The 25986-nt window shown below is 50.7% G+C and overlaps 1 protein-coding gene across 1 annotated transcript; it reads right to left on the bottom strand.

Annotated features, from left to right (window-relative positions):
• Positions 1-290: 290 nt before the first annotated feature.
• SERPINA4 (serpin family A member 4) lies at positions 291-10214 on the bottom strand. The gene is made up of 5 exons (XM_030319882.1): positions 10113-10214; positions 7416-8081; positions 2607-2880; positions 1599-1758; positions 291-831 (listed from the first exon to the last, which is right to left on the bottom strand). Exons 1-5 carry the CDS (start codon positions 10171-10173, stop codon positions 631-633), a joined length of 1362 nt encoding a protein of 453 aa, XP_030175742.1. The 5' UTR covers positions 10174-10214; the 3' UTR covers positions 291-630.
• Positions 10215-25986: the final 15772 nt, after the last annotated feature.

Below are 25986 nucleotides of genomic sequence, written 5' to 3'. Positions count from 1 at the left end.
TGATCCTGGGGGACTGGCCACATCTCCACAGACAAAGGAGGGGGCAGTGCCTTTTGCCCCCGGGTGGCTACCCGCCTTGCTGGGCTTTCCTCATTAGGTCCCTGTGGCAGCCGCCTCGACTGGTGCTCTCCCAGCCGAGGCCCTCCCGAGCCCCCGCTCTGAAACCAGGCATCCACCCTGCCCAGGACGGCTGGCTGCCCACATTGCTTCTCCCTTGCATACACTGGAACTTGGAACATCTCACTCCCATGTCTGGGACCAGATATGCCAGGGCCATGCAGGGCAAACCCTGAAGGGATGGAAAACGAGGATGCGTTTATTGAGTATCTACTACGTGCAAGGCAGCAAACCAGGTTCCTCATAGCCATCGTTTTGTTTAATCCCTTCAACCACCTGGCGGGGTGTCTCCCACTCTCCCGGGTGGTGCTTGAAGCAGTCAGGCGACCTGCCTGAGGTCACACCGTCCCGAGGAGCTAGGTGTCCAGTCCACATGTCGCTCTCCTTCGCCAACAGCTTCTGCCCCGGACTCTTAGGATCTTCTGAATCCCTTGCTCCAACGCGGAGCTGCTCACACCAAGCCCCCCAGGCCACATCCTCCGGCTTGTAACCGAAGAGCCGGCCCTGGGAAGGCTATGGTTTCGTGGGGTTGACAACCTTGCCCAGAAAGAGGATGCTCTGGGTATCGGTGGAAAAGATCACCACAAGGAAGGGCCGGTTGAACCAGAGGACTCCGCGACTGCGACGGGCAGACAGAAAGGTGGTGAAGCTGCCAGTGGCCGCTGCAGCCTGGGTGCCAGCCTCGTCCACCTCCAGAATGGCTTTGTGGAAACTCTGGGAAGGAAATCACAAGTGTTTACCTCCAGGAGAACATGAGCCAGGACTCAGGGAAGCCCGGAAGAACCAGAGATCGCTGAAGATCAGCACCGCCGTTCACTGCTAGCCAAGCCACTTGTTGGGGCTATCACAGCAAGAATGTCTACACTGGGTGGGTTGTTGAGTTGGATGCCCTCTTATTTATGGAAATAATTATTTCTGTCAGCAACTGAACACTTACTACGTGCCCTGGGGCACTTTTTAAATCTTCATAACCACCCTAAAAGGTTGATGCATTATGGCTGGTTGACAGATGAGGAACATAAATCCAGACACTAGATAGCCCTTGATTGCTGTAAGGGAAGGAACCGGAATTCAACTCTGCAACTCAAGGCTCTACCTTATAATGCACTTTTGTCTTCCTCACCGAAGTCCTAGGTCTCTTTCTCTCGTCAAAGGAATCTCTGATACACACACCCAGCCCAGCCTGGTCTGTTATCCTTTCTCTGTTTCTTTCACTTTGTCACTCTCCATTGTCGTGATCTATGGAGCCCACTTGGCCGCGAGAGCTCCCTGAGGACAAGGATTGGGTGGACACCATATCCCCAGAGCCAAGCACCATGCCAGCACGTGGTGGGTTGGTTTCTGGAAACCCGTGCCTGTGGATGGTTGAATGACTCTCAGCCTCTGGTGGCAGAGGGAACACCCATCACCTAGAAGCTTCCAAGGGGCAGACGTTCCCCACTGCGTCTCCAGGCATCAGTGACCACCGATGACTTACTTACCTTGGACACCTGCAGCTTTCGCTCTTCAGTGATGCCGGACAAGTCAGCCTGCTGTGAGAACACGTCCACAAAGCCCAACATGGGCAAAATCTGATCTAAATTATAGGAGCCAGAAATGGAGAACTTGGGGAAATGCAACTCGAGCTTCCTGTAATAGTACCTGGAGGAGATACGGGGTTAAAACTCTGGACTCAGAAACAAGTGAGGGACCCCAGTGCACTGTACTGTACTCGCCTTGCCTGCACCCTCTAGCTGGCCCCACTCCATCTGACTTCTGCTGCCACAAACACCATTTGCTCAGTGCTCCCAGGGGCTTGCAGCCAGGCTCCTTTACTTCCAGGGCCTGCTGTCTGCAGGACCTCCTTCCTTGGGAGCTCGTCTTCAGCAGAGATTGTTTTCCATGGGCATGCCAGGTGCCCAGGGAGATGCAAGTCTCCCTGTGTGGCATTTTTGCCTTTGCCTGTGTTGGGGTCCTGTGGTTTTCACTTATTTGGGACCACATGATTTCTTTGGCTAGAATTCCTCTATCCCATGAGCTGTGCGAATTTTCTGTCCACATGTGGCCTTGGGTTGAGGCCTTTTTCTTATACGTGGATGGAAACTTTTCCCACTCGTAGCCCCAGAGTGATATAAAGCTTCCTGGCTACTTCCTTAGATGGGCAGATGGAGTTTTCTTAAGTCCCTCTGTCCCAGTCATCTTGACCAGAGGTCTACGCATTCACTGCACAGGGGCAGACCCTCAGAGAGCCAAGGTCACATCACCCAGATCTTGTGCTGTATGAGGGTTGCATCTAGAACCAGGACTCTTAACTCCTAGTCTGGTTCTCTTTTCACTGATAGGGGCAAAATCTTATCTCAGATGTAAGAGGAGAGTTAATTATTTGAGGAAACCCATGGAAAGTCTTAAAGCAAATAAGAATTCCTTTGTAATTTGGCAATCACCCCCCCTTTTGGGCATTGGCTTCCTTCAGAAGGGTCCCTTGGAAAGGCAGTGCTGCAGAAGATTACCTCTTCTGAAGCAAGCTCATCCACCTTTTTAGTATCTCTGGAGTCAAGACTTCCTCCACCTGCTTCATTTTCCCTCGGTTAGGAAGGATGAAAAGGGCCATCGCGTTTCCTTTGTAATCCATCCGCAGGACTGAGCAGGGCAAGTATTTGTCATGAAGATACCAGTGGTCCTCTGTGTCCTGCAGCATCATAGGCACCTTGACTACTGTATTCTCATCAACGTAGAAGTCTTGGGGAGTGGTCAACGAGAGAACGAATGGTTTCTCCCACAGAGCTGAAGGGAAGAAGGGAAGAAGGTACAAAGCACCTGTGGACCAACAAGCCAACCGTCCAGCCAGGAAATGCCTCTCCAACAGTCGCGGAGACCCCACCTTACTGTTTCATCACGGTGTATCATTTAGACCATTCAAAGCCTGACCTGCCTGAGACACGGATCTCTCAGGGCTCATTTAGACTCTAAAATATGAGATACAAAAGGTATCAGCTAGGTTGTTTCCTGTCTTTGCCATTGAATTTACATGGCGGCGCTTAAATTTTTTTGCCAACCTGATGTTTATGTAATGGTAGCTCATTACTGCTTTGTAGTGCACTTTCTTGGTTAAAAATGAAGTTGAACAACCTTTTGCATGTTTACTGACCTGTTGACCATTTGTATGTTTACTGACCTGTTGACATAAAAAAAGTCCTATTTTTTTTTTTTTTTTTTTGCATCAGTGCCAGATCATGTTTTTTTTCCCTGTATTTGTGGAGGACTGTTTCTTAGTGATTTGTAGGAGTTCTTTCTGAACATTAGTTGTGTATCAATTGTGTGAGTTGCAAATACTTTCTGTCCCTCTCTGCCTTGTCTTTTCACTCTCATGATGGTGGGTTTTGATGATCGAAAATTTTTTTTAAGTTTATTTATTGGTTTTTGAGAGAAAGACAGAGAGGGAGGGAGAGAGAGAGAGAGCCTGGGGCAGAGAGACAGAGGAAAACAGAGAATCCCAAGCAGGCTCTGCACTGTCAGTGCAGTGCCCAGCATGGGGATAGAACTCAAGAACCGTGAGATCATGACCTGAACCAAAACCAAAAGTCAGATACTTGACTGAGCCATCCAGGTGCTTTGGTATTGAAATTCTTTTTAAAAATTTTTTTTTCAACGTTTATTTATTTTTTTGGGGACAGAGAGAGACAGAGCATGAACGGGGGAGGGGCAGAGAGAGAGGGAGACACAGAATCGGAAACAGGCTCCAGGCTCTGAGCCATCAGCCCAGAGCCCGACGCGGGGCTCGAACTCCCGGACCGCGAGATCGTGACCTGGCTGAAGTCGGACGCTTAACCGACTGCGCCACCCAGGCGCCCCTATATTGAAATTCTTTAATGAGGTGAACATATGAGTCTTTTCCTTTGTGATTAGGTCTTCTGTTGTTTAGGACAACTTTCCCTCCATATGTATTATATACATATAACCTCCATATATATTATAGAGAGAGAATATGTCTTATATTCTAGAAGCTTTAGTCTTTCCTTTTACAAAAAGCACTCTACTCCACTTGGAAGGAATACTTATGATTGATAGAAGGGAGGGGCCTAAACCCATCTGTTTCCCCCTGTGGGGACCTAGTTGTCACAGTGCCATTTTTTTGTAACCCACTTTCCCCAGTGCTCTATCACAGTGGTGAGGGGGGGAAGCCAACATTGACAAATATCAAATGCCCAGGTATCTATCCGCGGGGCCATTTCTGGGCTGTATTCTGGCCTCACCCTTCTGTGGAATTGGTCTATTTGTACCACCAAGTCTAAATTAATACAGATTTATGATGAGTTGGGCTCTCTGGCAGCCAAGTTTTCCCATCGTAGCTATTCATGGCCTTTTGCTTTTCTCATATACATTTTAGACTCGGCTTGTTAACTGCCACCAAAAAAACACAAAAAACAAAAAAACAAAAAAACCAAGAAAACCTGTCAGGATTTTGATTGGGATTACATTAAATATTTAGATTTATTCATGGGAGAATCCACATCTTTACCATATTGTCTTCCTTTCCATGACTATGATATATTGGTGTTTTTTATTTATTTTATTTTTTTAATGTTTACTTATTTTTGAGAGAGAGGGAGCAAGTAGGGGAGGGGCAGAGAGAGAGAGAGAGAGAGAGAGAGAAAGAGACACAGAATCCAAAGCAAGTTCCAGGCTCTGAGCTGTCAGCCCAGAGCCTGACGTGGGGCTTGAATTCACAGACTGCGAGATCATGACCTGAGCCGAAGTTGGACGTTTAACGGACTGAACCACCCAGGCAGCCCAATGTATCAGTGTTTTTTAAAGTTGAAGTCTGCCTTAACATCTCTCAAGAGAATCTTAGCTACAGAGTACTTGTGCATCTTTTGTTTTCTTCTAGGTGCTTTTCACTTTTGAAGATAAGCCACCATTTTTCCATTCTCTTACCATGTGACCTACAGCGAGGCCCGGGCTACATTCGTGTCCCCAAAGTGTAGGGCAGATGTGTCAGTGGGCAGGATGTCTCTATCTCCCTTCTGTTTCTGGAGAACCTCTCTTTCTCATGCCAACCAGCCTGAGCTAGGTTTCTTTCAGATGAGAGCACCCAAACCCTTCATTATCTGTGATCAGAGCTTTGGGTGGGTCGATGGTGTGTATTATACATTTAAATTATATTTCAAAGGGAATGGCATCAGTAGACTATTGTGCAGGCATTAGGTTAGATCTAAATAAAGTCTTCAATAGCATAAAACTACACACACACACACGCGCGCGAACGCATGCAAAACCTGGTGAAATCTGAGTTAGTTCTATAGATTGCACCAATGTCAATTTCCTGGTTTTGTTACCGTACTACAAGTTATATAACATGTGATGTAGGATAACCTGCGTGGAGGGTGCATGAGATCTCTTTGTACTACTTTTGCACCGTCCTGTAAGTTTGTGGTTATTGCAGAATTAAAAGGGTTTTTAAAAACGTTTTCGGTGGTAGGTGACACATTCCCTGTGTAAAATGCAAGTGATAACAAATCTGGCTGGATCGTTAGTCTGACTGGGGCTGTTTCCCAGAATTTGCTCTCTGTAGAGTCTGGGTTCAAGGTGGTCACAAGCGTGAGATGGGGAGGTAGACGTGAGGCAGGCACCACACTCTGAAGATCTTTGCAGGAAGATGGAATGATGGGCAGACCTAGCGGAGCCCTGTGTGCCCCGGCTTGTCCGTGCCGTCCTCCAGGTTCATCGTCCAACAGTAGCCCTCCTGACCACCGGTGTCCCCAAGCCACCACCAGGTGCCCAGCGTGGGCCTTCCACAAGTTCCCCTTACACAGACCCACTGGGGTGGCCGAAAGCACCTGGAGTATAGTATAGATCCCCGATAAGCCCCAAAATTGCACCTGCCCCCAGGACTTCACTCTGCCCCTCCCACCCTTGCTTCCTCCAAACCTTCATGTCCCCACAGTTATGCAAGGTCCAACTCCTATAGCAACCTCCTTTCCCTTACCACTTATGATGGCTTTGCTTCCCTGATGGAACACTGATGGTACACACAGCATGAAGCTGTCCTCATGCTGTGATTTCAACGGTTAACATATGTGTGTGAGTGGACGACTGGAATGAATTCAGTGAAAACGTTAACATTTTGGGTTGTCTCAGTGTGGTAGGATTAGGGGAAATTTCTTTTTTCTTTTTAAGTTTATTTATTTTGAGAGAGAGGGCAGGGGAGAATGAGCAGGGAAAGGGCAGAGACAGAAGGGGAGAGAGAGGATCCCAAGCAGGCTCCACACTGTCAGCGCAGAGCCCCACACGGGGCTCGAGCTCACGAACCCTGAGATCATGACCTGAGTGGAAACCAAGAGTCAGATGCTTAAACGACTGAGCCACCCAGGTGCCCCTGGGCAATTTCTATTTCCTTTTATACCCTTATGTGTTTTTAAGGATCTTCAAAATGAGTATAATCATTAGATTAATTACAATTATTCTAATTATTTATTGACTATATATAATGGTCAGGGGTCGCCAAACTTTTTTTTGCAAAGGGCCAGAAAGAAAGCAAATATTTTAGGCTCTGTAGCAACTGCTTATCTCTGTGGCTGTGTGAAAACAGCCCAGGGACAATGCACAAATGAGTGGGCATGGCTGTGTGCCAATAAAACTTTATTAACAAACACAGGAAGCCCATCAGATGTGGCTGGGGACTGTAATTTGCCTATCTCTTTAGGCCGTCTTCTAAGGAGGACACAAATATGTGCCATGATTTGATCCTCAAAACAGAACTTCGGGGGTGCCTGGGTGGCTCAGTCGGTTAACTGACTTCGGCTCAGGTCACGATCCCATGGTTTCATGAGTTTGAGCCCTGCCAACAGGCTCTGTGCTGACATCTCGGAGCCTGGAGCCTGCTTTGGATTCTGTGTCTCCCTCTCTCTCTGCCTCTGCCCCACTCCTTCTCTGTCTCTGTCTCTCAAAATTAAATAAACATTAAAAAAATAAAACCAGAACTTTGAAGGAGGTATTCTTCAGCAACCACCTCTCTGTTTACACTGTTGATAACTGGCAGTCCTTCATCGTGAATCCAGAAGTTCAACTTGTACATTTCATACGTTACCATTACTAAAAAAAAAATAAATAAGAAAACGTATCTAAAGATAGGAGGGTACGGAAACCTCTAAACTACACGATCTTAAATATCTGATGCTCTCACATGAATCTTCTAAGGGTTGCTTGACCCTATCTGGCCCCATCCATCCACTTTCTCTCTTTTTTTTTTAAACATTTAATCCATCCGTAGATCAGGGGGAGAGGGGAGATACAGGACCCACCGATGAACTGACTCTTACCTTTGAAGTAAATGTAATTCACCAGCACCATCGCGATGTCTGTGCTCAGGTCGCTGACCAAATCCACAATCTTCCCTTGAGTTTCCTCCTTGACATGGTCATTGATCAGCCGGGTGGTACCCACAGAGTCGTGGAAATTGGTGAGGAATAATTTGGAGTCATAGAAGGCCACACTGTCATTTAGAAATCCCGGAAGGATGGGCAGCTCCTGGCTCAGGAACAGGGCGCTGCCCGTGTGCATCTCCAGCCTGTCTCCCGGGAGGTGGAGGGTGTGCAGGAGGTGCCGGAAGCCCTGGTGGATGTCTGACTCAGACACCTCCGTGAGGTTGAAGCCCAGACCCTCGAGGATCTGGGTCTGGCTGTGTGAGCGGGCGCCCAGGGACAGCATGGCGTAGGAGGCAGAGATGCTCAGCGGGGAAAAGAAGATGTTGCTCCCAGGGCTCTGGGAAGCCATCAGGTGGTAGAAGCGGAGAGCAAAGACTGTATTTCCCGGGGCAATCTTGAGGCTGGGGGAGCCCTCACCTGTGCTTGGAGCTTCTGGATGGGGGCTGCCCGTGTGACCCTGGCTGTTGTGTTCAGGGAGGAGCTGGCCGTGAGATGCGACCAGCAGTCCAGCCAGAAGGAGGAGCAGGTGGCTGGCAAGATGCATCTTCTGCACTGTCATGGCTATAGGAGGAAAGAGAGTGCCCAGGCAATGCCCCAGCAGAAGCCCCAGCCCTACTGAGAAGTCAGGGAAGGGCAGGGCCCCGGGTGACAAGTGACAGGGTCAAGTCCGGCAGATGGGCCTATGGCAGCCTAGCAAACACCCAGCCCCTTCCCAGTATGTGGTGAAGATGATATTCTGTGGGTTAACCAAGCACGTTCCTTGTGCCCACCGCCTCCTGGCACTTCCTGTCCCGGTGAGCTTTGCAAAGCACTGGCCTCCGTTCTTATCGCCGGGACTCGTCAAATGACTGAATGAGGTCATTTATCTAACTGGTAAATATCTGAGCTAGAGCATGAGGCTCCAGACCCAGCCTGGGGCTCCTTTTGCCATTTGAGCTAATTTCCTCAGCCCAGTGACCCACTGCACCGAGGATGTGAATCGCCAAAGCGTTAGCCTCAACTCTACAAACATCCATGGTGTGCTTTACGGTTTGCAAAATCACTTTAATGCCATTTTGTCTGACCCTCTTACCCAGATAGAGGTCAGTAGAACTGGCATTCTTATCTTCCCTCCAGACAGATAAGATCACTGATGTTCAAAAAACTGATTCGCCTGGGGTGCCTGGATGGCTGTCGGTTATGCGTCCGACTGTTGATATGGGCTCAGGTCATGATCTCATGGGTGTGAGATCGAGTCTCAAGTCAGGCTCTGCACTGAGCGTGGAGCCTGTTTAAAATTATGTCTCCCTCCCCAGCTCTCTCTCTCTCTCTCTCTCTGTCCCTCAAAAAACAAAACAAAAAAAACCACAAAACAAAAACAAACAAAAAACACACAAAAACAAAACAAAACAAACAAAAAAATGCAAAAAAAAAAAACCAAAAATAAACAAACAAAAACCAAAAACCAAACCAAACCAGAACAAAAAAACCTGAATTGCCCGAAGTTCTGGGGAAAGGATTGGTCTCTTCTCCTAATCAACTTAACCTACCCAAACAAGGGTGCTCGATTTTCTCCACTAAATCTGCTGGGCCACGTCGGATAGCCTCACCATTATTACCTGGTTCTCAGCCCCAAATCCAGTTGCCAGCCCTAACCTGGGTCTGGCCTTCCAAGACCGCACCCCCCAACCATTCAATCTTTCCGCATACCCGGCAGCCTCTTCCCTCAACCTCCTAGTCTCCCCACTGCTACAATCCTCACTCAGACCTCCAGCATCGCTCACTCAGACCAGGGGCCAGACTGCGGGCCATGTTGCAGCTCCCCAACTTGGCTGTGCTGGCTGGAAAGCAGCCACCCGCACACCCACAAGGCAGCCTAGTGTGGGGCTGGGTTCCGGTGGAGCTTTATTCATGGACGGTGAAATGTGAATTTCATATATTTTACATGTGTCATAAAATATCGTCCTCCTTTTGATTTTTTTTCAACCATCGACAGATTTTATATTTATATTTATATTGTATCTTGATATTATACCTTGCATTCCTAGCTCAGGGGCAATGCAAAAACAGTCAGGGGGCCAGACTTGACCCACAGGGCCTCATTCGCGGAGCCCTGACCTAGACCGTTGTGGCTTTCCAACTGGTCTTTCTACCCTGATTTCCACCCAGGAGTTGCGGTGGTCACTTAAAACACACAGTGGGTCGCTTCACTCATCTACCTAACACCCGTCCCCATAGCATGGCCTCCTACCAAGCTCTAACACCTTCTCCTATCCTAACCTTCAGACGCTTCTCCGGCTTTGCAGTGAGTTACCCAGAATTTCCCTCTGGCAGGAACGCTCCAAAAGCACCTGCGTCGGGAGCCAGGAGACCCGTGCGGCCTCGCGGGAGGCTGTTTCTGGCCCTCAGCCCCAGTTTCCCCACCGGTATAATGAGGAGGGTCGTGTAGTGAGGTGTGGGGGTCGTTCCAGCCCTAGGGTGTGTCACTTCTAGATTTCTCTGTGTCTCAGCACCGGAAGCCTTATGTCCCAGAGCCCCCAGGCCTGGGTAGACTAGAATGGTTGGTCACCCTCCCTTCTGAGTCTCAGATGCAGCCCTCAGCGAGTTACTCACGGTCGGTCCTGGTGTGGCCCCCCGGGCGGCTGTCTGAGAACCAGAGGAAGCCCAGGAACATAGCCTGGGTCTATCAAGCCCAGGAACATTGGCAAAATCCCTCGGCGCCCCCGGCACCACCTACCACCTTCCCGATTAGGTAATTATTAATGAACAGGTCCGTGGGTGCAGTGTGGAGTCTCAACACAGGGAATCTTCACTGAAAGTTGGCCCATCCCCTCCCAAGAGAACCCCCTTCCCTCCGGGCGGGGGGCGGGGGGTAGCTCCAACAGAATTTAGCCCTTGCTGTTTGCATCATGCACCAAGGTTTGCTTGGCACATGCTAAGGCCCCGGGGTCCCCTTAGTGGATGTGGTCTTCACAGGGCCCCTCACTGGCCATGTGAACTTAAGCACATCTATTCCCTTCTCTGGGTTTGTCATGCTCCCCCATTCTCCCCCCCCCCACCTCCTGCAAAATGAAGAAGTCGGCCAGACCAGGGGCGGCAGACCCCAGTGCCTTCACGAACTTGATAAGGCCGCTTTCAGGGTGATGTGATGTGAGACTGGAGAGAGTTAGATCTCTGCAGCCATGAAAATCAATCCGGGGACCTGGGTCCTGCCCCGGCCCCCCAGTATACAATCCTGGACTATGCGATTGCTGAGGAACCTCCCAGCTTTAAAGCTACAGGGTTCTGTGATGGAACCCTCCGAGATGCCACATGTTGACCTTTAAGGAGAGTGCGGCCAGGGGCAAGGGTGGCATGGGGTGGGAGCAAACCCCTCCTTGGGCCAGGACTCCAATTGCACATTTTTCTTTTTCATTATGGATCTCAAAGCTGCTTTATTTCCAGCAAGCAGTGAGCCTCAACACCCTTGGACCATTGAATGTGTAAAGGACGTGTGGCTGTTTCTTAAGCCCACTGGGGAAGGAAGCAATAGGGCCACTGATATTCTGAATGGGGTGCCCTTGACATTCAGGCTTCCTCCAAGAAGCTTTTCTGAATGTGTTGGGAGTCCTGATCTGGGCAGACCACACAGGGGTAGAGTGGGTTCACGCACAGGCTTGGACCCAGCTGCCCTGAGGTTCAGGGGCATGTCCAAGTTCACACGACAGAAGTGCGTCAACACCAGGGCAACAGAGGAACTTGCCGTGCCGATAAAGTTCACTTGCTTCCTCCTCTCTCACCACACACGTGCACGCACCCCCCTGAGGGACTATCCTTATCCCATTTTGCAGATGAGGAAATGAAAGCCCAGAGAAGCTGCTAGCTCAGATTCCGGAGTTAGACTGAAGCCCGCGTTCTTCCTCTGTTTGGACAAACCTGCCTTGCTTCTAGAATAGCCAGTCCAGTTTTGCTCTCCACTGAGACGCACAGGCTAGAACACGTGCGCGCAGCAGGTGCTCCGTCGAGGCTCGCTGAGTCAAACGAAGGGAGGAAAGATGGTTGTCGGTTCATGAGGGTGAAAATAAATTATTCCCTTTCCAGAGTCAACCGTTTGGGTCTTGCTTCCTTAGCCTGGTTTCTGCACTGAGTTAGAGCCCCAAGCGGTGGATTACAGCTGGAGGGACAGGTGGCCTGACCCCGCTGGGAGCGCGTGGAGACTGCCCTTTGGTTCCTGGACCTGCCCCTGCCCCCGGCTCTGAGGTCAGACAGGCGGCTGTTGCCGCTGAGCTGGTTAACCCTGGATAAGTCGCTCCACCTCTCTGGAGCTCGCTTTCCTCGCCTGTCAAAGGGGGAGCCATCGCTGAGTGGAAAGGCAGACGTGGGGGGACCCACATCATCGATGTGCTGCACACCGGTCGGGCTCAACGGAGCTCCCTTCTTCCCTGCCTACTTCTTGCAGTGGTGACAAAAGCAGGGACTGTGGGGGGCTCAATCCCGGCCCCACCGCCCGCTAAGTTACTTCCTTTGCTTCTCATCTGTAAGCTGAGGGCAATAATCGTTCCAGATCTCGGGGTTGTCATGAGAAGTCGGTAAATTCATGTCTGCAAAGTGTTTAGAGTAAGTTTTGGCAATAGTAAGGGCAACGTAAGTGTGAGTGATTCTTTTATCCCTAAATGTGCAAATATGGCTAAATCAGTCTTTTTTTATATAAATTAAAAAATTTTAATGTTTATTTTTGAGACAGAGACAGACAGAGTGTGAGAGGGGGAGGGGCAGAGAGAGAGGGAGACACAGAATGGGAAGCAGGCTCCAGGCTCCGAGCTGTCAGCACAGAGCCCGACGCGGGGCTCGAATTCACGGACCGCGAGATCATGACCTGAGCCGAGGTCGGAAGCTTAACCCACTGGGCCACCCAGGCGCCCCCGCTACATCAGTCTTTTTAAACATTTTTTGCATTGTGGTCCTGACAGAGTATCTCGAGAAAGCCTTGGACTCTCCCTAAAATATGCACATGCTTGCAAATTTTACAATTTAGGGAGTTTCTTGAATCGCTCATCGTCCTTGTGGTCCCTGTGTGCCAGGGTTGCTGTTTTCTCCCACAGAAAACATCCTGCGTCAGGGAAAGATGGAAAGGACCTTCAGATCCTTAAAGGAGTCACCCCCGGGGGCACGGAGGATGGGGACGGAGGCCGGCAACCCTGGCTCGGCCACAAGCTCAGAGCTCACTCCCGCCCAGTATCTGGCTGCTTGCTGTCCTTAGGCCTCTGGGTGGGCTTACGGAGTGTGAAAACCTTGCACGTCGTACCCTGGAATGCCAGGAGTTTCACATTAACCATCCGTGAGGCCCCGAAGAGCAACAGATCGTGTCACAGAGAGATTTGTATCTCTGTTATCAGAACAAGACTGGCTTAGAGAAGATGCCTCGTGGAAGTGTATGAACACACGAACGAATGAATGAATGGACAGCCATGGGGCAGGGGTGAGGCTGTCGAGGGGGGGCTACTTTCCCAGCATCTTGAGCAGCAGCCTGTGCTGTACATGATCGTGAGGCTCACTCCCTGGGGACCCTCCCGCTGTCGCTTTGCAGCTTGAGACCCCGTCCTCTGTGGACGTCCTGGTTTCCCAATCCAGCACGTGTGTGACAGCTTAAGCTGTCCTTGCCTCCTAACCACCCCCAACCCCTTTCGCATTCTCTGGACTCGAGGGGAAGCCAGGGTATTGTCCTTCAAAAGGCTGTCATCGTTTTTAAGTTGATTGTCGATGTAATATGGAGGCTAGGAAAAATCTGGGAACGTACAAAGTCTAAAGAAGGAAATAAAATCATTGGTAAGCCTGTCATTCAGCTATAGCTAGATTGAATTTATTTATTTCCAGTCTTTAAAAAAAAAAATGGGTACAGGCACATACAGAATATCAACAATGAGGCCCTTCCAGTCTCGGTTTTGACAGAAGCGCGAAGGTAATGAACGTTACAGTCCAGAGGACCCCCTGCCTTGCAAAAACTTCACCAAAAAGGTGGCTGAGCACTGGTCTCTTGACTCTTAGATGCTTTCCTGGCAGGAAGGAGGATTTAGAAGTGGGGAGAAGGTGGAGAATTACAGAGAGAAGGGAGGGGAGCGGGGGGGACGGCCTCCCCTGGGACCCTGTCGAGAATGACGGGCTCATGGTCCCAGGGCCAGCATGGTTACATTCTGGTGAGGGTCCCCCTCCTGATTCACAGCTGGTGCCTCTTGGCCCTGCCCTTACATGATGAAGGGCAACAGATTTCTCTGAAGCCTCATTTTTTTTTTAAATGTTCATTTATGGGGCGCCTGGGTGGCTCAGACGGTTAAGCGTCCGACTTCGGCTCAGGTCAGGATCTCGCGGTCTGTGAGTTCGAGCCCCGTGTCAGGCTCTGGGCTGATGGCTCAGAGCCTGGAACCTGTTTCAGATTCTGTGTCTCCCTCTCTCTCTGACCCTCCCCCATTCATACTCTGTCTCTCTCTTTCTCAAAAATAAATAAACGTTAAAAAAAATTTTTAACGTTTATTTATTTCTGAGAGAGAAAGTGAGACAAAGCGTGAGCGGGGGAGGGCAGACACCTGCTGACTGTCTGGAAAGTGTGGAAGGTGCAGGCGGGCTGCTCAGACTTCCTGCGGACTCACCGCGTCTATTTCCCTGTCCCCCTCTGACCCACCACCTTGTGCCTGGCTTTGAGATATGTAGGGTACACATGCATGGGGGTCACGTATTGTAGGGCAACAAACCACCCCAGATGTAGAGCAGGAGCCGTTGAAACCACAGCATCTCATGTCCCCCAAAGAGACTCTGGGCTCTTTGGAAACGGGGACAGGATTTTATTGATTTTTCCCTCTGCGTCCGTCGCCTTCCCTCTAACGTTCAATGCTCAGCCCAGGGAGCATCCCTCTTCCTAGGGATCCCACGAAGTGCGCTTTCTCCCATCAACTGGGAGATCGAGTGGAGGCCAGGAGAGATCAAGTATCTCGCTTAGGGTCACGCAGCTAGTACATGGGAGAGCTGGGGTTTGAACCCGGGGATATCTGGTTCCAAAGCCCAAGACCGTAGCCTCCACTTTCTTTCTTTTTTTTTAATGTAAATTAATATTTATTTATTTATTTTAGAGAGAGAGTGTGTGTGTGTGTGAACAGGGGAGGGGCAGAGAGATAGGAAGAGAGAGAATCACAAGCAGGTTCCGTGTTCAATGCAGAGCCCAACGCGGGGCTCCATCTCACGACCCTGAGATCGTGACCCGAACTGGTATCAAAAGTCGGATGCTTCACCGACTGAGCCACCCAGGAGCCCCAGCACCTTCCACTCTGGCCTCTATTAGAAACGGATGGTTTAATCTCAGCCCACAACACCCCCCACTTTCCCCTCCAAAGGAACAGGGCTTTCTTTAACCAGGGGATGCTGGGAGTGAGAGCCTCTGAGGGTGAGATTGTGTGCGAACCTGGCCCTGCTACTTCCTGAAGCCACACTCAAGGTCACAGGCTGGATGGAGACAGCTGCCCACATAGGCCGCTGGGACACTGACCGATTCGCTGCTTTTTGCCCAAGGCCAACATTCCTCAAAATATGGGTTCGGGTCCTCCATGAGCGGGTGCTTCTTAAAAGCGAAGAACCACAGGCTTTCCCTCAAGTTTCCTGAATCAGAGTCATGGGGCTGGCATAGGGTGGGTGGAGGAATTGCATTTTAAGGAGCTCCCCCAAGAAGTCTTGCAAAAAATCACCCTCTGCCCGGAAGCAAGGGCTTTGCGGGGGCCCGGTTCCCGCAGTTTGCCGTTCGACCACCAGAGGGCGCGCCACCACTTCTTAATCGCAGTGGCGTCTCCAGGGTCAGGCATTCCTGTAACCCTCCACTCCCGGGCTTTGGGTGACAAAGGGGAGGTTTGTGTTTAAGACAGTACAGCGGACCCTCCGCTGTCACGAAAGAGCTTTAAAGCTAGCTCATCCAGCCAAACACCTCCTCTTGCAGAAAGGGATGCAACTTGCCCAAAGCAAGTAAATGACAGAACTGGGCTCAGAAAACAAGGCACACCTCTGCGCCCACCACCCCAGGCTCCCTTCCCCTCCGAGCTCAGGCTTGCTCGGGGCTGGAAGAGAAACAGAAACACCCACGGGTCCTTGCATTCATCCATCCATTCACTTGCTCAGTCGTTCCAGCTATTTACTGAGCTCCATCGTTAGGAGCAACATCACTCTGTCCTCCTTTGAGGGGGCTGGAGAGGGTGAGCCCAACACCCGGCTGTAGCCACCCCACAACACGCGGTTCCGAAGGGGAAGTTCAGGAGTTGGCATTGACCGTATGGGGATTTGCTCTCGCCAGGGGCAGCGAAGGGAGGTTAGGAGGGGTTTCCCGAGGAACAGACACTTGGGCCAAGAGCGGATGAGGAGGCGCCAAGTGAAAGCAGGGGGGTGCCGTGCGGAACACGGTGCCAGAAAGGGGAACAGCATGTGCGATGTCTTGCAGAAGAAGGGAGCGTGGAATGAGGACAAATGCAAAGATGCCGGTGTGCCCGGGGGGGTCAGGACATGAAAGGCAAGCTGGTGGGAAAGGACAGGGACAGGTAGGAATTGGGGACTCGCAGGTGCATAAGATACAACCTTGATCCCAGGGGTCAGGAGACAAGGTCTGACCAGGAGCAGGCATGAACAGAAGACGGCCCCGGGCAAGGTCACAAGCCACAGAGCAAGGGATTGGAAGGGGGACACGGGGGGGGGGGGCAGGCTTCATGGAGGAGATGACATTTGGGTGGATCCCCGTTTGGTTTGATTTAAGGGCTTTTGGCTCCTTTCTCTGGCTGTCATCCTAGCCATGAGGATTTTCTGTCTGATCCTGAGCAGATTATTCCAGAAGGTAGAAATCATTCTGAACAGAGAGGGAAGGGAGGGCACGAGGGTTTCTTGTTTCCAAGGGCCAGCTGGGTCCTCCAAACTCTGTCTCTCTCCCCACCATGGCTCCAGCCCCCCAGGCTCTTCTACAAGCACCGTTCTCTACAGCTCGGAGCAAAGTTTAGGCTTTGAAGCACCTGCCCATGAACCTCTTCATCCCTCAGCTCAGAGATCTCTGGATCTCAGCACTTTAGGGCCGAGGAAATGGGGAAATGAGAAGGAATGGGTTTTATAAATGATTGGGCAGATGTAGAGGATTGACAGCAGGCTCTTGTAATAGAGCCTGATTCCATTTTTTTGTGACTTCTACAATATTATTATTATTATTATTATTTTGCCATAGCCTGATATCCATAGGGTTTTTTTTCTCCTTTTTATTTATATTCAAGTTAGTTAACATACTGTGCAGTCTTGCCCTCAGGAATAGAACCCAGTGATTCATCTCTTACATATAACACCCAGTGCTCGTCCCCAAAAGAGCCCTCCTTAATGCCCCTCGTGCATTTAGCCCATCCCCCTGCCCACTCCCGCCTCCAGCAACCCTGATGTTTGGCTGCTGGTGGCCGTTAAGCCTCACCCCGCCCTCGCCCTTCTGCCCCCTTCCGGGCGAGTTGATGAAAAAGCCCATTGGTTTGCCTGGGAACCCTCACCCAGCTCACCCACCAACCACCGTCAAAATCCCAAGCCCAGCCTTCAGTCTTGCTTTCTCAAGCCACTTCTGGACCACCTTGGGAGCCTGCTCACTCCAGAAAGTCTCACTGTGTGAGTGGTAACCTTTCTATGCCCCCTGGGTGTACGTGTCGTGTCATCATTCAACGTCCGTACCAAATTTTAGTTGGGGGAGGTGTGTTAGGGGCCGAACCGTGTGTCCCCCACCCCGTCACATGTTGAAGGCCCAACTCCCCCTCCAGTGCCCAGAATGTAACTTTTTGAGACAGGGTCTTAAAAGAGCTAATTAAGTTAATATGAGGTCATTAGGACGGGCCCTAATCCAATGTGAGTGGTGTCCCTATAAGAAGAGGAGATCAGAACACAGACGTGCTCAGGGGGAGAACACGGTGTGAACACACAGCAAGAAGACGGCCATCTACAAGCCAAGGGGAGGGATCTTGAGTAACCGTGTTCCTCACGGCCCTCAGAAAGAACCGACACCGTTGACCCCGGGGCTGGGACTTTCAGCCCACAGAGCAGTGAATACCTGTTGTTTAAGCCCCCAGATCTGTGGTGCTCTGTGACGGCAGCCGAAGCTGGCTGGGACAGAGTCTATCCCTCCTCTGGTTCTCAACAACCCCCTTCCCTAGGGTTTTCCCCCAACACACGGGAAGGTCCTCGGTGCCTCTGCGCCTCAGGCTGAGACCGATGACGTAACTGAGCGAAAGGCAACAAGTCCCTCCTATGGTCTGGCTGTTCCACATGATGTTGGATTCCAGAAGGTTCTCTGGCAGCCTTACAATCCTTTGTTTATGAAACCCAAAGTGTCCTAAGTCCCTTGGCAACCAACAGGGGTGTAACTAGCACAGTTATTAACACACTTTACAAATAAAGAGATGATATTCTCTTAAGTTGGGCTGACGTTCTCTGTCAATTTTGTCCTTAGCGTAAGTGTGTTCAATAAGCCCATCCTTTATTGCTTAGCCATCATCTGGCTCGTGCGCCGTGTGAATAATCACACTCCTCAAGGTAGTAGCCTAGGGTGGGGCGCTACCCCATGTGCCTGGAGCCTAACAATCTGGGTTCTTCAAGCAGGGCCTGCGACGGGACCAGTCCCTGTGGTGAATTCAATATGGCGTCAAAGTCTTTCCTGGTCCTCCCATCCGGAAGTGGAGGCTGCCTCTCCTCCTGAGTGAGGGATTCCCTTGGGACTTGTCTTAACATGGAGGCAAAAGTGGTGCTTTGTAAACTCCCGAGGGCGAGCCTTGACACTGGCAGCTTCTGCTTTCACATGCTAGAACGTTCCTTCTTGGAAACCAGCTACCACGTGAGACTCCCTGGGACCACCATGTTGTCAGGAAGCCCAAGACAACCAGTGGAGACAGAGGTCACAGGACGGAGGCTCCAGACATGCAGATGACCCTTCCGGCCCAGCCCAGACAGGGTCTGAGGGCATCCGAGTGAATGACCCCGGCCAGCACCACATAGAGCAGAAGACCCCCGCTGGCTGACCGCTGCCTGAACTCCCAGCCCACTGAACCCGGCGCAGATCAAGTGATCGTCGTTTTCAGCCACTGAGGTTTTGGGGTCGTTGGTGACGTGGACAGTGGATGTTCCAAACAGTCCCAGACTTAAGAGTTTTCTTTTATTATTATTTATTTATTTATTTATTAAATGTATGTATTTATTTTAAGAGAGAGACAGAGCCAGCAGGGGAGCGGCAGAGAGGGAGAGGGAGAGAGAGAATCCTACGCAGGCTCCACACTGTCAGCGCAGAGCCCGACACGGGGCTCGAACTCATGAACCGTGAGATCATGACCCGAGCTGAAGCCAAGAGTCAGATGCCTAACCGACTGAGCCACCCAGGCGCCCTATGAACTGTAGGATTTTTAGCCGCAACCCAGATCTCTACGCACTAGGTGACAGTAGCACGTAGGTGTGACCACCCAAAATGTCTCCAGACATGGCCACATGTCCCCAGGGAGGCAGAATTGTCCCCGTTTGGGACATGCTGGCGTAGAGGAGCCTGCAGTTTTTCCCCTCAGGACCCTTCTCGCCTTGGTTTCTGGCCTAACATGTGAATCTTCTACGAAGCACACACGCAAGTCTGAACCTTCTCTCTTGTCCAGCCGTTTCCCCAGGCGGAGCCTCTGGGCACCCGTCTTCCAGATGTGTTTGCATCGCTGATGGGAGGGTTGCCAGCAGATGGCACAGAAACGCATCCGAGCCCTTCAGGGACCTGGAGTCGCTCCACGTGTCCTGCCTAAACTCTGAGAACCAGATAATGTTGGGGCCGAGAGGCGTTTCGGTGCCCTGGTTCTCGATCTGGGGTGAGCGCGCCCCCTAGGGGACATCGGGCAGTGTCTTTGAGACGCACGGGGTGGTCACAGATGGGGGGATTGGGCGCCACGAGCTTGTAGTGGGTAGAGACCGGAGAGAGACCTTACCGTGCACAAGAAAGAGCCCATCACGAAGAACGTCGGTCGTGCCGTGGCCGAGAAACCCTGGTTTATGATGGGTCAACGAGGGGTAGCGTGACTGTAGGCCAACGTGCCGCCACAGTTATGAGATGGGATGAGAGGTCTCTACGATGAAGCTCTGCGAGTCCAGCAGGAATGTTCTGGAAGAGTTGGCTGAACTGGGCTGAATCGCGTGAAGCCTAAAGATGGGCTATCGGTGCATCTTGGCACTGGCTTCCGACCAGCTCCTAGTGGCTGCTTGGAACTCTGGTCTGAGCTGATCTTAGGACAGATATTGGAATACAGGTTGGGAAGGAACAGATTCCCTCGGAGAGAATTTTTCTTGTAATTCCTAAATCCTCTGGATTGACTCATGGCAAACGGACCAGCACGGGGATGCACGCGGTATGTTACGTTGTTGTAGGATGGAGACCAGTTGCTCGCCAGAATGACGCTTCTGGGGAATTTTGTCCTTGAGGAGGCCCTGGGCAAGCGTCTCTGGGCTCTGGCTCCAGGCTGGCCAGTCCAATTGCGCCGTCTCGGTGGGCCCCCCCTTTCTCCTTGCTCACCCCTCCATCTGTGGTGTCTTTGAAGCCAGCGCTCCAGTATATTCTGACTTCAGCCTTCGCCTCTGCTCCGCTTGGCCAAGTGCTGTCACCAGTGCGAGCTTCGACTTGCTCATCTGCAAAATGGGAGTGAGGATACTCCCCTCGCAGCTCCGATGGACGTATTTCTTTATGTTTTTAATGTTTATTTTATTTTTGACAGACAGAGACATAGTGTGAGCAGGGGAGCGGCAGAGAGAGAGGGAGACGCAGAATCCGAAGCAGGCTCCGGGCTCCGAACGGTCAGCACAGAGCCCGACGCGGGGCTCGAACTCACGGACCGCGAGATCATGACCTGAGCAGAAGTCGGACGCTTAACCGACTGAGCCACCCGGGCGCCCCTGTTGGACGTATCTCTTGAGGTAACGGGTGGGAAGGTGTTTCCTAAATTTTGAAGAGCTGAACACCTGCCAGGACTCGTTTGTGAACCGAACAGCAAATTAGATGACGTTGTCACGCTGTCCCGGTGACAAGCATGATGGAGAGGCTTTTGTTGCTTGTTTTGTCTTTGTTTCCTCATCCCCCCAAGGCCCCGAGGCTGATAAACCTTTGGAACTTTTAGCCTCAGCCCCCTGCTGCCCTCCCTCGATTGTGTCTGTTACATTTTTCCCGGACAAAGGTGGCCTTGGCTGGATGAACTTTTCTGGGGAACGCGATTGCAACAGCGGTTGACCTAGGTTTCCCCAGCTTCCCGGCTTCGCTCCTGCACTCCTTCTGCACGTCTTCACTCCCGTCTGATCCGCACCCTTGGCTCCCGCCCCCCCCCCGCCGCATCCGTGGGTCTGACCCCCTGAGCCGGCAGGGGTGCCCATGGCAGCTCCCCTAGGCCCACCGGGGGGTTCTTCGCACCGTGCCTTGATCCAGAGACAGGACCCTTAGCTGGCACCACGTTCCCGAAGGCATGCTAAGCCCCGCGTGGGGACTGGCTGACTGATTCCAACCCTCTGGGGAAACTGAGGCACAGAGAGGTTGGTGAGGATTCACGAACCAGGCCGGATTAGAGCCTGTTCCCTCATTCTCTCTCTCTCTCTCTCTCTGCCTAGGGTTTCTGGGGCCACATTGCTTTCCTTTGCCAGGGTGGGGCTGAGATAACAGAGTTGGGGAAGGAAGCAGGGACAGGAGGTGAAGGGGGCATTTGGGAGGTCCATCAAAGAACCAGAGAATGGGTGATTGCCCGGCAGAAACAGAGCCAGGGAGACTGTCAGGGGCACAGTGCAGGCCCCTCTGGGGAGCAGGTGTGGGAACTGCCAGTATCTGGAACCAGCCCAGGCTTCTGGAAGAGGTGGGTTCTTGAGAGCCTACAGAACTCAGCTCTATTGCCAAACAACTGGTGACAGTTTAAATGTCTCGGCTGCCTGAGCTCCAGAGTCCTCATGTATAAGTGGGGACACCTCCCCCACGAAGCTATTAGGAGCAGCTTCAATCATGCACATAACGGGTGCTCAATTAATGTTCCTCTCCTCTTGTCACACCCCGGGGTTACATTAAAAGAAGAACAGAATCTAGAATAAGGGAGATGAAGCCCCCCATTTTCTGCCTGTTTCCAGCCGGGCCTGGAGCCAAGGTTCCCGTAGAGCGTGCCCCTCCTGCAGGTGTGGACAAGGGGACCACGGCCTGAGAATACAGACAGGGGTGACGAGCGTTCTTGGGATTGTGTCCCGAAGCCTGGGTAAGGAGAAGGTGCCTTTGACGTTGGACAAGAGATGATACAGGCACGTGCTGAGGTGCAACCTGAGATGCCTGAAGGCCAGGCAGCCGTGCGCTCAGCCATCTATGTGCCAGCAGCATGCAGAGATCTGGGGACACAAGGCCAGGCACGGCCCTCTTTCCCAAGGAGCTTGAAGACTTCCCAGCGTTTGGGAAGGGGTAGGCTTTGCCACTCCCATGTCCGATGGCGTCTCGTTTCACGTGAGATGATACCCAGAGTCCTGACGATGACCCAGAGGACACACAACGACCAGGCTCCCCCCTACTTTGCGGCTTCACCTCCTACTGCCGCCTTCCCTTCGCTCGTGTCCCTCCGGCCTCACTATTCTTCTTTCCGTTCCTCCAGAATGCTAAGCTTAGTCATGCCTCAGGGCCTTTGCACGTCCGTCCTATTCCCCCTGCCAGGAGAACACTTCCAAGGTAGATCCTTCTTGTCATGTAGGTCTCTGCTCAAATACAACGTCCTCAGGGAGGGCCTCGGTGACACTCCATAGAAAGCTTTCTCCACCTTCTGCCCGTGGTCGCTGCAAATCACATGGCATCATGTAGTCCCCCCAAGGCAATGATGCCTACCTGAAATCATTGTACCCATTTTTCTGCTTGCTGTCCATCTTGCCCCGCTGGAATGTAGCTTTCACGAGAGCTGGTCCCCCCACCCCCCATACAGTACGAGGGTGTTAAAGCAAAGTGTACACTGGCGGGGGCGGGGGAAGAAGAAAAACTAGAACTTTGTTTAGTTTTTATACAGAATATATTACCCAGGGGTTAACCGGTAAGGAACACTAGCAAATGGGTAACCCACCTAAAGAGAGTCCTGCGAGAAGCTGTGGATTCTGCAAAGAGAACTGTCCCAACAGAAAATGGCAGAACCGACACGTCTTGCACTAGAGGCGGCCATATACAGTTGTGCAGGTTGTGCACTGCACAGAGGCACACAAGCAGGAGGCGAGTGGGGCCTGAAATCCCACCTATACCCCTCTGGCCAGTTCTTCCTGCCACATGTGGGGCTGTGTCCGCCTGGATGGAACACCTTCTCCGCACTCGCACAAAGGCTGCTGTGGGCTCCCCGTGGCCTGCACATCCTCCTGGTACTGGTTCCCATCAGCCCCGCTGCAAGGGACTTTGGCGGCCAAGCCACATCCCATAAGGAACCAGCCAAAGTGCTCAAGAGGCCACAGAGACCGTCTGAAGCACAGGTTGACACCCATGGTCGGTAACTAACTACGCCAGGCCTTTCCTGGAGACCCCGCCCACTGCCTCTCCTCTTGTAGGAATACCCATGTGCCCAGCGAAAAAGCTCCATTTCCCCCTCTCCGTGCTACTGAGGATGAGCACCGGGGCAGAAATCTGGCTAAAGAGAAATAGTGAGACCTCTTCTAAGGATTTTTGGAGAACTCTCTTTTTCTCACATAGGCAGTACCCCTCCCCCTTATGGCTTCCTCCTCCTTCTGGAATGCAGATGTGCCGACCAGTGATGTGGCCGCTGTATTGTCATCATGAGAGAAAGGGCAAGACGGTGGTACAGACTCGTCCTGACATCTTTGAGCTGCTGAGACAGTGCCAGGAACTGTCATCTTTCTGTGAGGTGAGAAAAAGCAACCCTCTAATCTGTTCAACCAGGGGGTTTTGGGGGTCAGGTTTTGTGTTACTTCCAGCTGAACGCAGTTCTGGCAAATTCACCCCTCAGTGAATATCGTTCCTTGACATGTTAGCTTGAAGAGTACGGAATGATCCCAGTTAGTTTAAGAACCAAGACCCATCTGTAAGTTTCTGCAGCGGTGTCTAAGATCATGTGTCGCTCAATCTGGAACATTACAAAATGGTATTCATTTCGACAGCACATTTGAGAAATCTCCTTAAACACTTTGCATCGAGGTGTAATACACATATAGAAACAAGCAAAAACGACGAACGCATGGCTCATTAATTACTCACAAAATGAACACATCCGAATGGGCAGGACCCAGATCAGGAAAAAGAATACGACCATCTTTATGGGGGAAGTCTCTTTCTATCTTTCTTTCTTAATAGCGAAAACAAAAAGACGCATATTGTTGGTCATAGTAAAAATGATTCAAATAATATAGCGAAAACCACAGGATAGCAGTGAACTCATCTGTCAGCAGACACTGTTTAGTGAACGAGATAAAATGTTGCTGAAGATCCAAAACGGAGATTGACTAGAAGAAACTCCTCACGTGGGTGGTTTGCTTATGGTTGGATGACGACACTGAGTCTAATATGTCTCAAATTAGCAGGTTTGCTAGATTCTTACATCCTGTGGCAGCAACAAAGTGTATCTAAAAAAATGATTGTTTTTTGGTGAAATTCTAAGGGAAAAACGTACTGAAGAATATATATTTTTCAACACTTCATTATTAAGTCAAAACAGTATTTTTATGGGAAAAGAGTGTAGGCACGGACACAGTATCCATTTAGACTAAAATATGCACAGGATTCTGGGGTATGTTTATAAAAGCAGCATCATACATGAAACTCTTCCCTTATATCTTGGGCAAGCAACTATATTACTGATATGTTTAATTTTACAAAAAAAAACTCTGTAATTTTTTACATTAAGATACAGAGTCATTCCAAGTGTCTTGATTTGAAAGATACTATCAATATAATGAGTTTTGTAAAAAGAGCATCTCACATTGTATCTTTACAAGATGAAGAATTATGTTGAAAGCCTTAAAAGTGCTGCTATAAACATTGGGGTCCAAGTGCCCCTCTGCGTCAGCACTCCTATATCCCTTGGGTAAATTCCTAGCAGTGCTATGGCCGGGCAATGAGAAAGAATGAAATCTGGCCTTTTGTAGCAACGTGGATGGAACTGGAGAGTGTGATGCTAAGTGAAATAAGTCAGAGAAAGACAGACGCCATATGTGTTTACTCTGGTTCTTAAAGATACGTTGCATATTTTGTTGCTTTTACTAGTATAGGTGTTTTCAAATTTGTTGACTTTATTTGTTTTTGCAACAAGAAATGGATCTCCTTTCCAAGTGGATTTATTTCTAAAAAAAAAGGTTTCTTCTATATAAAAGGAATTTTAATTATAAGTGAGACAGTAACTGTTTTCAAAAGACCAAACAAACGAAAACCAGGCTCACTCTTTGAATATTCTTTTTTTAAACTGGTATACGGAAAGAGTTCTATTGTTAATTAATGTTGGAAGCCCTGTGAACCTGTCACTTATAAAAATTCTCATATATCTGTAAACTTGAAAAAGCTTGGCAATAGATTTTTTAATCTATTTAAGAGTATTTTCTAAATAAAGAGTGCCAGGGATTTGGGTTTTTTTTTTTTTAATTTTTTTAATGTTTGTTTATTTTTGAGAGAAGGAGAGTACACGAGCAGGGGAGGGGCAGAGAGAGAGGGAGACACAGAATCTGAAACAGGCTCCAGGCTCTGAGCGGTCAGCACAGAGCCCGACGTGGGGCTTGAACCCACGGACTGAGCCGAAGTCAGACGCTCGACTGACTGAGCCACCCAGGCGCCCCAGAGTTTGGGAGTTTGAAGTGAAGGTGGGCTGTCAGGTCTGCCGCCCCTCTCCCGGAAAGATGCTGTGTTGACCCTGAACACGTAAATGTGTGCAGAAGTGATGTGTGTCCCTTATGGGAATGGGCTCACTGTGCTTCCTTTCCCCACCGCCACTGTGACCAGCAGCACCTGGGAAGGGGTCTGGGTCCCAGAGTGAGGATGTCATACAGCAGCCTAGCAGCTGCTGCTAGTGACTGACATGGGGTGTGGATCTTGGCCCGTGAGGCAGGGAATGGGTAGTGATCTGGTGTGACTGAGCCACTGGGTACAAATGGCAGAAAATTGAGAGATGAGATTCAAACAGCAGGCTGGGGGGGCACCTGGGTGGCTCAGTCGGTGAAGCATCTGACTTCCGCTCAGATCGTGATCTCCAGGTCTCGGGTTGGAGCCCCGTGTTGGGCTCTGTGCTGACAGCTCAGAGCCCACTTGGGATTCTCTTTCTCCCTCTCTCTCTGACCCTCCCCTACTCACTCACTCTCTCTCAAAATAAGTAAATAAATAAACTTTAAAAAAAAGTTTAAAGAGGTGCCTGGGTGGCTCAGTTGGTTAAGCGTCCGACTTCAGCTCAGGTTACGATCTCATGGCTTGTTGGTTCGAGCCCCGCGTCAGGCTCTGTACTGACAGCTCAGAGCCTGGAGCCTGCTTCAGATC

Source organism: Lynx canadensis, chromosome B3, assembly GCF_007474595.2.
Source record: "Lynx canadensis isolate LIC74 chromosome B3, mLynCan4.pri.v2, whole genome shotgun sequence".
NCBI classification, from domain to species: Eukaryota; Metazoa; Chordata; class Mammalia; order Carnivora; family Felidae; genus Lynx; species Lynx canadensis.
The sequence above is the reverse complement of the archived record's forward strand: the minus strand, read 5'-3'. Positions and strand labels throughout refer to the sequence as shown.

Excerpts from the sequence above, each read along its gene's own strand:
- SERPINA4 (XM_030319882.1), bottom strand. The coding sequence starts at position 10,173 with ATGTTCCTGGGCTTCCTCTGGTTCTCAGACAGCCGCCCGGGGGGCCAC. Across the intron at positions 2,881-7,415 it reads GAATTACATTTACTTCAAAG|CTCTGTGGGAGAAACCATTC; the intron begins GTAAGAGTCAGT and ends TCTTCCCTTCAG. Across the intron at positions 832-1,598 it reads GAAAGCTGCAGGTGTCCAAG|AGTTTCCACAAAGCCATTCT; the intron begins GTAAGTAAGTCA and ends TTTCCTTCCCAG.